The following is an 11,729-nucleotide window of genomic DNA, read 5'->3' on the forward strand; positions in this document are numbered from 1 at the left end:
TGGGCGAGTCAGGACAATGGAGAGGCTCATTGGCTTGTGTTGTCAGTTTTCCTGTGACCTCAATGCAAAGTCAGTGTAAACTCGCCTGACAGTCCACTACAATGTATGATGTCACCAGCAAGACGGTTTGCTGGAAGAATGAAGCAGCGGAGGGAGGGCTGAGTTGGTTTTGGGAAAAATTTTGCCGGTGACGGCAGGACGTGAGGGGGCGATGACCAGCCGACGGAAGAGGGACTCCGGCATTATTAGATTTGCAACAAGCCGTAACACTGTCCCCTATTGTGTTCCCCCCACCCCTGCTGTCCCCCAAGCCATGACCGTAGAGAACACTAGCGAGCATCCCCTTCGTCTCACCCCCTACTCACCAAACTCGAGCCGAACACCCCCCAAGCTCACACCCCCGACTAAAGCTCTCTCTCCAGGCAATTGCCACTGGAGTGGAAAGTATTCCAGAGTACAATGTCTGTGCTCTCAATGGGTGCTTTAGCATGCCACCAGTGCGCTGTCACCAGCAGATGGGGAGCTAATTAGAAGCCATTAAAGGGCTTTGATAGTGTGTGTGGGAACCAGGCAGTGGGAGATGGCCACCGGGGTGTGAGGAGGGGTAAGTTTTGGGTCTGGTGAATACGCGCACACACACATAGGCGAGAGACCAAACTGTCACTGTTGGGCCAAGAACCCAGACCATTGGACACCTGTGCGGCTTCAAGGATCCCATTCAGATAGTACAGAAGGGCACCCACTTACCCAGTCAGGGAAGAAAAAAACAGTCAACGGTCGGCTCCGGCCAGTCTGTGCTGCTGATGACACATTTCTGAACCGGGACTCCCACAGGAAGTGACTCCCAACCGCGGGCCCTCAGTCATTACAGAGGGAGGTGCCAAGCCACACCGCGGCGCCCCAGTATCTTCAGGAATCCAGGCGGGGTGTGTGAGAACAGCAGCTGACACAATGCAACTCCAAATTTCACATTCATCTTCCTGTAACGGGCGTATACATCGTCACCCAGCTGATGCTACAATGTGTATATATATGCGGTTGTAGTTGACACTGCGCACGCAGCCCTTCCACAGCTCTCACATGACACTTTTCAGTCACCTACGCACCTGCACACAGGTGTGATCTTTATCAGACAAACAGGAAGAGCCTGACTGGGAACTGGAAACTAATCCCACAGGTACGACAGACAACCTGTGTGTATATGTGCGTGCGTGTTCAATAAGTAGATGGACGATTAGATTGTCACAACAGCATATTTAAAAAAAAAAAAAAAAAAAAAAAAAAAAGTACAATGAGAAGCAGCAAGGATGTATTACAGCGGTTCCGCATCAAATTTGAATCCAAATAAGGAAAAACATGTTGCATGTTGATACATGCTAAAGAGACAGGCAACACCTAATATGAATGACCTTCATGTAAAAGACTTTCTCAAAATATTTAACTCCTTTGACGCCATTGGCGATGGACGTCCAACCCCTTTTGACTGGGAAGTCTTGCAGTGATCCCAGCTTGGATATGTTTGCATAGTTTGTTTTGTCTAGATAAGAATGCAAGTAGCCAATTTCTTAGACCTCTGATAATAGAGAAAATGTTTAAGCACACAAAAAAATGACACCACTTATGAGCGCAGTAGTTTTGTGACATCACTTATGCCCATACAAATAAGACCGAAAGACTCGCTCAAAAGTACATGTAGTAATTGGTATTATTTATATCACGAACAGGGGATACTCCCATTTGTTTGGCTAAATTAGTATCAGCACTAACAACATTTCTGCCCACACTAAAGCCCCTTTCACATATACCTGAACACCGTTTAAAAACGGGGATATAAACGAGTAGCCCTTATGTGTGAAAGAAATTTCCCGGGTCGACTGACACAGAGATTATGCGGACATTTAACGGGTCTTGTCTTAGTTATACGCCTGGGACTTTCCCGGGATGAGACGCGTGAAAGCAGGCATTAAATTCCCGGGTCAAAGCACAAAGGCTGATGAGGTAAATGGTTAAAAAAAACATCACAATTATCAAAATGGCAAGATGGAAATAGCTAAATTAAACTGAAAACATAACGATATTAAATTGCTACTGGATGGTAAAGCTGAGGAAGAGCGTCCATCGTCCATCTATCCATGATGCAGACCAAAAATGACGCAATGTCCGGGTTATAAAATCACGCCAGCCGCAATTCCCCGCACAGAGAGCGCCGAGGCTGCAACATGGGGCAAGTCAGTGAAAGTGTCCGACCCGTGTTATTCCCGGGATACCTCCCCATGTATGAAAGCCATGACACAATCAGCGTCACCTAACACGGGACGTTACCAGGATATAAGTCTGAAAGGGGCTTAAGGGTGGTCATTTCCTGGAAATACTGCCTTCTATTTACGATTTTCCCACTATTACACGTCAGAAAAATAAGTTATAAACAGTATTTTTTCCGCCTAGATGCATAAGGAAAAGCTGTTGCCTGTCTCTTTAGGCACATAAGGAGTAAAAGTGTACATTGCAACTGTGCGGGTGTATAAATAAATGTGTTTGGAGAGATGGAGAGTACTTATACAGCTCATTTATCTACATTGTTACAATGTCCAAAGCGCTTTACATTTACCCTTTCATGCAGAAATTCACACACACACCAATGGTGTGGCTGCCATGCAAGGCACTGCCAACCCACTGAGGGCAAATTAGGGTTCAGCGCCTTGCCCAAGGGCACTTCAACAGTGGGCAGCCGGGAATCGAACTGCTGACCCTTCGGTCCCAGGACAGCTCGAGCTAGCAATTGCACAACCGTTTGTACTATATGTAGTATAATTCAACCCTTCCTATTTGCAATTTCACGTGTGTGAATTTACCAATTTGTGTTTTTATGAGGGGAAACTATCCCGTTCTTTGTTATTTTTTTTCATGTTTCAATTATAACGGAAAGTTAATTATTTGTGGATTTTCCCTATTCACAATCAGGCTTGTCCCAAACTTTCCCTTCTCTCATGTTTGTGTTAGAGCTCACACATGGAAATATAAATGCTCAATCAATCAATAATTGTGAGAATTTTTTTTTGTAAGTATGCTGAATGATAATACATTTCTGAAACCCTCTGCCCAAGAAACCAAAAATATGTATTCCCAGTTGTCATTATTGTGACTTCGGCTTCTTTCATGTTTCAGGAAGTAGTAAGACTGCTACGTATTGTCCCAGCAGTAATGAAAACAGCAGCAAAAGTGTGTTGGAATGTCCCATTTCCTCAGGAGGAATTCCTGCATCAACTTTTCCTGGATACTTCCTCTAATGTGCTTTACTCACACATGTGATAAAGAGGGCGTATTATTGAATATGCTTCCCCTGGACCAAATGGAACAATGTCTCCAACAAAACAAAAAAAGTCCAAACATGGCCAGGAGACGCAATGTTCTTTAAAAGCTTTTCTGCTGTTTGATGGCTGCAGGATGTTGCGACAGACCGTCACAAACGGTAGCCTGTCAGCAAATGTAAAATATTGATCATGAGGGGAAGCTAACGGGTCCGCTGGGAAATGAACCCCGTGTCGGCAATGAAGGGGCGCTGCTGGCGGGCACTGCCATTCTGTCAGTTAAAATCAGGAGCTAATATGGTTCACTTTTCTTGGCCCTCCTCTGCCTCTTCCCTCTGTCTCCTCTCGCCTTGATGTGCTGTAAACAGGCTAAAAAGGGCCCAGCTGTGTGGAGTTATTGTTGGTGTCAGTAGGAAGTGCTGATAGCTTTTGCAGCTGAACAAAAGCTGGATGAGGGGAGTGGAGGGGCGCTCCAGACACTGTGGCTCCAGCCTAGATTCTCTCCCACAATCCCTGCATCGGGCTTCCATTGTTCTGCCCACCCGGCCCTCCCACCGCCCTGTCAGCTGCGACCTGGGACAGAGGGCAGGGGGAAAAAAAAGAAAGTTTGAGAGAAAAGTTTTTACAGGTTACTGCTACAGGGAGAAGAAAAAGCCTTAGGGGGAGTAAGACTGGTTAAAAGAAAACAATGCGTAGTGGCTCTTTTAATAGCTTTTAGTCTAAAATGAAACCAATATTTAAAAACAACAACAAAAATGTTTAAATGCTGAATGTTTGTGCAAGGCAGGTATACTAAAATAAATGCATATTTTTCAAGATATATGCTTTAAAGAGATAAGAATGCCAATTTTAAGATATTTGATACGTTGTTGCTTTTTGTTTTGTTTTTTAAAATGTTTATTCTAATTGGTCTGAAATATTGGGTAATGATTTTCCCTAAATAACCCATATGAAGATTTTATTTGCTAAATTGGATCACCGTTTTTTGTACATCAGCTTTGCTCTTATTGACCCCATGTGATATTTCTGCATGTCTCCATTTGTCAGTTAAAAAGAGGTGATGTAGCTGAAACATAACCATCTTCTATCACCAGTAAGAAAAAAAGAATAATTAGGGAAGAAAAAAACTATCGTCATTTACGGTACGCTATGCTAACTCTACGAGTTACATGCGGTGTGTGATGGTCACTCAGCACAGAGAGTTTAAGAGGACGCTCACCGTTAGCAGTAGCCTGATGCTAACACGAATGCTATGCTAAGGCTACGAGTTACATTTAGTGTGTGATGATCAAATGGTAAATGGTGTTATACTTGGACAGCGCTTTCCCACCTTTCAAGGTGCTCAAAGCGCTTTACACTACATTGCCATCTACCTACTGGTGACGCAGCACCAGGAGCAATGTGGGGTTCAGTATCTTGCTCAAGGATACTTAAGAGAGTTCATCAGGGCAGAGAATCGAACCCACAACGTCTGGGTTTGGGGACAACTACTCTACGACTGAGCCACGCCACCCAGCACAGAGAGTTTAAGAGGACGCTCACCGTTAGCAGTAGCCTGATGCTAATGTGAATGCTATGCTAACGCTACGAGTTACATTTCGTGTATGAAGGACACTCGCTGTTAGCAATAGCCTAATGCTAACGTGAACGTGAATGCTATGAGTTACATTTAGTGGGTGATGATCACTCAGCAGAGACCTTTAAAGGCTAAAGCAACATTGCATATTCTCTCTTCTTGCCAAGAAAAGAAGACAAAGCGCATGTATCTCAAAACAGGCAATGGGAAGACTGGAGAGGACACTAGCAGGTGAATGGGGGGGGGGGCATAGCACATCACATGAGTGACAAACAGACAAAACTATGGCGCAATTTTGTCTCGTTCTTGTCTCGTCAGACAAAAACTGGCATTCGTGTCGATATGTTTCAGTCTCCCAAGACACGTTTATATCTTGTTGTCGTCTTGTCATTGTCATGTAAAAATTGTTCCTTGACGAAATATTTTCCATATAATCATTGTTGACGAAAACAACACTGATATTTACATACATCATCGTTAAAACAATTTCAAAGGCAACAAGTCGTTTCATGCGCAAGCTTTTGTATTTTTGGAGCACTGGACACATGAAAATGCAGGGATAGAAAGAACATACCTTCCATAACACAGCGGCAACATGACTACACAAACACCAGGTCTTTGTGGTGGCACTGGCTTGGTTCCACATCTGCCATCATGAACATGTTGTCCTCCCATGTCGTGATGATGGCAGATGGATGTGGTATTTCGAAATTGTCTTTTTTGAGGGATTTTGATGAGTGTGATGCCACTCCAGCTCCACTGTTGTTTTGGTTAGAAAAAGTTAAACGGAAGTCGCGAGCAGAAATGCAGAAGTACAACGGAAGTACCTCGGAAACTTTTCTATGAAGGAATATTTAAAAACTCCCAATCCCATTTTCACTAGGAGGGATGACAGTGATCATTTTCGGCCTCCCACTCCCGATCAAAATTAATTGGACTTTTATAACCGTCAATTGCAGCCAAGGAGTTGCTGCGCTTCTACTTAGCTTTGATTACTTCGCTACCTCTATTAGTAGTTGTAGCTTGATGTGCGTTGAAAGGTTTAGTAAAACATGTGATGCATAATGAAGAAACACATGCAATTAGTTTCCATGTGAAAGAATGCAAGTGACGTGTGTTAAAATGCTAATTCAAATCCTCCTGCAATGCTATATACAGTGCTGCCTGTGCAGGTGCGTTGGGCGGTAATCTCATCTGACTGTTCCAAGGTGATAAATGAACGACAAAGCTCCGAAGCCGGTTTGTTCTCGGCGTGCAGGTGAATGGTGGAGCGAGGCGGTGCGAGTTCTCTTGTTTGACGTCTCCATGGAGACCGCCCGAGCGGCGCCAGGCTGACAGGCGTCAAGGCTCCAATGAATGGGTGACGTCACCGCGCTGGCGCCTGCCAGTCTGCGCGCTACGCGGGCTTGTTTGGACAATCTGAGAGGGAGGGGGAGACACAAGCGATGTGAGTGAGAGAGTGAGGCTGCAGAAACATGTGAAGGAATCTGCCAAAAATGAACACTACTCGTCCAAGTTGTATCTATGCGGAAAAGGCTTCAAAAGAAGGGAACAAGCGGGCAGAAAGACTCGAGAGTTCAATTCAAGTTCGTACTTCCATTTTCTTATGGGGCAAATCAGTTCTCTCAGTTTAAACAGATTAAAATGACATTCGGCCACCATAATGTTTTCGTTAAATAGTTTTCATAAAGAAACACAATCATCTCATACTTTTCTAAAACCCTTACTGATTTAACTCACCAGCTGCCAATGACGGCGCTAGGCGTCCAATCCATTTTGACTGGAAGAGGTTGACACCAAATGATTATTGCCAACCTTTCCAGTTACAATTGATTGGATATGAGCATTAACAGGCAGTATTCGCTGTTAAAATGAAATACTGATGTACAAAAAAAAAAAAAAAAAAGTTTTTATAAGGGCCATAAACATAAGTGATTTTTTTTTCTTTTCATAAAACATTGTGTAAAAATAATGCTAATAAATACAAGGATTAACAATTTTTAAAAATGATAATTGAAACCTGGTATCTACATGTTAATAATATCTTAATATTGTGGCCCCAGAATGTGATGTCCTCGTATGTGTTTGCCAAATATTTTTTATTATTAGTATTATTATTTCTTTTTAAATGCCTCATAAAGAGTTACTTGTCCTACATATCGAAATTATTTTCTTTGGTTTTTCTTGGACTACAGATTAAACCAAACCCAAAATAAACACAATGACGTACAATAAATGCTTTTTACACTGGATTCTGGATTCACTTATAGCATAGACACAGGGATGATATTCATCTGTTCTTTATCATAATGAATTTTTCACTCAACCGGAGCCACCTTATTTAACTCATTGCAATATCTCAAGGGCAAGCCAGTCATGAGATGTTTTTGTGCACTGCACAGATAGTTCTGGGTCATTTAAATGTAAAATTAATGCACACCTTATGGTAGACTTTTTTGCTTGCTTGTTTCACATTGAAATTATATTGCATTTCACTAGCTATTTTGTTATTATACTTTTACCTATACAGAACATTTTGTATAGCTTTTTTTTTTTTTTTATATGGTGTTTAACATCGATAATGAAGAGACCAAATACAGTTTAGGCCTGATATCTGATATTATTCTTGAGATTTCTTGATTTGTTCAAAATAAGTTTAATCATCAACATCAGACAGAAACTCTTAGCCCCCAACGGTTACTTTCGCCCTGGGCAGCTCTGCCTACAGGGGTGCACATCTGCAGCGCCAGCAACAATGGCCAAATGTGTGGCAGCCTAATTAACACGGCGCATTCATTCCTTCCTTCTCCCACCGCAGCACCCCGTGACTGTCCCCCAGGCAATCTCCACCTGCAGAGTCCCCAAGCCTCGCAACGGACAGCTGGATTCCCACATATTAGCCATAAAAGACACACATTTGTTTCCATTTGTAACGCCATCCCTCAAACAGATTGGAAAGCCCGATAACCAGGCGAGCTCGCTGATTGGACGCTTTTGTAAACGCGGGCCGTCCCCTTTATCTAAAAGCGGACACGCTATTGGCTGAACATCCCTGAGGCCTCGCCCCTTTCCACCGGTCTCCTGATATAAACGAGCAAGTCTCTCCATGTGCACGTCGCAAACTGTCAACATTACATCCGCCGACTCCTCTTTGGAAAGTACTAACCGTCAAATATGAAGGTCGTTGGATCTACGTGCGCCCTCAAGAGCAGCAAAGTTGGCGGCGAGGACATGGTCCGCTGCTTGTCCGAGCAGAGCCTCGCCATCTCCAAGTGCAAGATCCCGCTGTTGGACGAGCAGATGAGCGTCTTCCTGCACGACATGAACAGCTGCTACAGCAAGCTCAAGGAGCTCGTGCCCACCTTGCCTACCAACAAGAAGGCGAGCAAGGTGGAGATCCTGCAGCACGTCATCGACTACATCTGGGACCTGCAGGTAGAGCTGGACGAGCCGGAGAAGAGCCGCCAGCAAGTCGGTGGAGTGCAGTCTCGCACGCCGCTCACCGCGCTCAACGCGGAGCTCGCCAGCATCACCGTGGAGGTAAAAACAACTTACTTCACGTTGTCATTCATTTCACGTCTACTCTGTTATAGTGTCCTAATAGTCCATCGCTTCTTTCAGAACGGATGCTCGGATGACAGAATTATGTGCCGCTAAGAGCTTCACGGAGCATCTGGAGCTTCAACAAGGCTTTTCCGAAGATGTCAAGAAAACCTTGAACTGCTTAATGGTGGGCGCTTCACACCCCCAGGAAAAGCTAAAAGCGAGAAGCGATGCATGGACGTCCTCGACTATGGAGAGGACGTCCAGCAAGAAGTCACTCGAGGCTCTCGATTCATCAGAGGGTTCATAGAGAGAAGAACTGAACGGACTGGGCTGGCCACTGCAAGGGACCGAGATGAGTTGTGTCCAGCACAACCAGCAGAACCTGTTACATGTTCTCTAAAGCTTCTCTTGACATTCTTGTATCAAAACTACAGTATATAGTATATATATTAAAAGAAAAATCATTCCACAAATTTGTATTTTTAAGAAAATTCTCAGATTCCTGAGCAACAAACTGTATTGTATATTACAATGCCACATTATGTGTGAAGATATTGTTTTCTTACAATGTACATTTTAACTGTGTTTTTTATTAAAACAAGAATTATTTTTGACAAACTTGACTCTTTGCATGTATCGCTGCATCTACTCCACACACAAGGCATTGCGCGCGGATTTCTTATCTATGTGTGAAAACTAACACTTTGCTATTATGGTGCTGTGACGGGCCATATTGGACCGAAATGTCAGCTGGAATGCCATAAGCGTTGTCACACTCAAGAAGTTGCCAGTAAATTCTGTATTTGGTATCAGAAAGCCAAAAACCTCGAGAGATTTCAGAAGCTATGAAGTTACAAGAGAAGGTTTGAATTGAATCTCTTCAGGAAAATATAGTTAGCAGAGTTAACCATAACATTGACTCATGCTAAGTTAGCTTAAAAACGATGTTATTAGCTTAAAAATTAGCTTAGAGAAAAGAGCAGCAGCGGTGGGTTTCAGTGCTCTTGTGCAAAATCATACAATTTTTGAAACAAATCACTTTAAGCTAATTTTAACATTACCAAAATTAAACATTTAGTCATTTTTCTTACTGTTGCCGGGGTCTTCTTTCTGTCCAAGTCCAGAATGCATACGCATGTCACTTAGTAAGAAACTCATTGGACGAAAAGTAAACATTTCAATTACATACAATGGCGTAAAGAAAGTTGATGTGAGAACGTTAACTGTTTTGTTGTTGCCTTTTTTTGTGGGAAAAAATTAACATGTGACAGCTTTATTGCACTTTTTTTTTTTTTTAGCCCTGAAACAACAAATAGATTCAAACAAATTGACGAGACACCTGTCGAAGACATGAGTAAAGCTGATTGGTTAACACAAGGGAAGTGTGAACAGGTGGATATGCAAACCTCATTAGACAACAAAAACTATAAACACAGGACAAATTAAAACAAATAAAGACATAGAATGAGATTTTTTTTCCCGAGTATTTCGTCTCTATGGGGTCGTCGGTTGAACCTTTACAAAATCAGAACATTTTAAAGTCTATTCCTCACTAGATTTAACGTCATTTTTACCCAAAACACCATGAAGCTATACGAAAAACCGCATATTCAGCTCAAGTTGGTACACCCCAGACTGGTCGCCAGCCAATCGCAGGGCACATATAGGCAAACAACCACACCGTTAAAGTGATTTAGGATTCTCATTGAACTTATGGAACATGTTTTTCAGTATGTGGGAGGAAACTGAACTACCCAGGGAAAAACATGCAAGCAACCATAGAGAGAACAGAGATTTGAACCCATGACCTTTGAACTGTGAGGCCGATTGGCTAACCAGTCAGGCGCCATGCTTCCTTGGAGTGAATGTGAGTGTGAAAAACATGTTTCGTACACGTAATTTGTATGTTTTTTTTTTTTTTTCAGGACATTTGCATTTAATCTTTATGATTAAAAAAAAAAAAGATGTATATGTGCAGTAGAATACAATTAATTGTATGGCATTTATTTTAACTGCATAGTGTTACAGTTGTGTGCTTAATTATATATTTAAAAAAAAAAAAAAACCTTTTTTTCCATGTTTCAAGGTTGTTCATTATTGTATTTTCCTCTTTTTCCCACTAATATTTTTACACCTTTACACTCCTACAAATCTAACCGCTTTACATTTTAATCCCCCATGAAATGCTTCATTTCCCCCCTATAAAATGTACACGTTTTTTTGCATCAAATTTTTGTGTATCCTAGGATACAAATGGTTGTCATGTAATATTACAACTTTTATTTTTGTTTTGAATTTTCTTGATTTTTTAATTGTTTTTAATTATTGGTTGTCATGTCAAAAAGGGACTTATTATTTCCCCCCTGTAATATTTTAACTTTGCTGTAAAATGGAGAGTTGTTCTGAAAAATTACAAATTCACGCACATATAATTTCCCCCCCTTACAAAATGAGAATATTTGTATAATATTAGAATATTATGCAGTAAGTGACTTTTTCATTTTGAAAAAATAAAAAATAAAAACAGGTATTTTTTTCATTCCATCTGAGCCGGATGATATAAACATAACATTAAAAAAAAATTACCTGCTAAGTGGTGTTTTTTTGTCCTATTAATAGTTTTTTTTAAAATAAATTATTTTAATGTTTATCAATAAATACGTTGATAAATGAATAAAATGCAAATGAAAACAAAATGTATAAAACTAAATCAAACCCTGTCATGCAAAAATTATTATTTTTTAAAGTGGTTTAACTCATTGGCTGCCAATGACGGCGCTAGACGTCCAATGGGAGAGGCTGGCAGCATTGCCACCCATGCAGGGCCGGCCCAGCCTATACGCAGAATATGCAGCTGCTTAGGGCTCCTGACCACTAGGGGGCCCAGATAGGGGGCAATCTGGCAATTGTTTAATTTATATTCTATTGTCTTTACTACAGTTTGCTTTGTTTGACTTTTGTGAGTTTTGATACTTGATTACAAGCTTAAAAAAATAAAAGTTCTTCCTTAACTTCTTTCTTTCCTCTTTTAGAAAAAGTTTTGGCGTTATCTACTGTAAGTACTGACAATCATTTGGGGTGAGAAGTTTGAAGAATGCAGTGTAACAAAATCTGATTAATATACAAAATAGGGACATATAGGTTGGATTGCATGTATGGGTTTCACAGTACACTGTGACGAAATGGTGGGCCAACAATATGGGCCCCTTGGCATTATTTTGCTTAGGGCCCCCAAATGGCCTGGGCCGGCCCTGCACCCATGGATTGGACTTCTAGCGCCGTCAATGGCATCCAGTGAG

At 41.8% G+C, this 11,729-nt stretch overlaps 1 protein-coding gene and 1 long non-coding RNA gene across 3 annotated transcripts in view; one reads left to right on the top strand and one right to left on the bottom strand.

The window, feature by feature from the left end:
• LOC130922350 (uncharacterized) overlaps positions 1 to 9,763 on the bottom strand; it is a 67,586-nt gene extending 57,823 nt beyond the window's left edge. For both annotated transcript variants that reach the window (XR_009064493.1, XR_009064494.1), the window contains exon 1: positions 9,522 to 9,763. This is a non-coding gene — a long non-coding RNA (uncharacterized LOC130922350). The remainder of the gene's footprint in view (positions 1 to 9,521) is intronic.
• id1 (inhibitor of DNA binding 1, HLH protein) lies at positions 7,982 to 9,038 on the top strand. The gene is made up of 2 exons (XM_057847084.1): positions 7,982 to 8,424; positions 8,506 to 9,038. Exons 1-2 carry the CDS (start codon positions 8,059 to 8,061, stop codon positions 8,539 to 8,541), a joined length of 402 nt encoding a protein of 133 aa, XP_057703067.1. The 5' UTR covers positions 7,982 to 8,058; the 3' UTR covers positions 8,542 to 9,038.
• Positions 9,764 to 11,729: the final 1,966 nt, after the last annotated feature.

This window comes from Corythoichthys intestinalis, chromosome 9, assembly GCF_030265065.1.
Source record: "Corythoichthys intestinalis isolate RoL2023-P3 chromosome 9, ASM3026506v1, whole genome shotgun sequence".
Taxonomy (NCBI): domain Eukaryota; kingdom Metazoa; phylum Chordata; class Actinopteri; order Syngnathiformes; family Syngnathidae; genus Corythoichthys; species Corythoichthys intestinalis.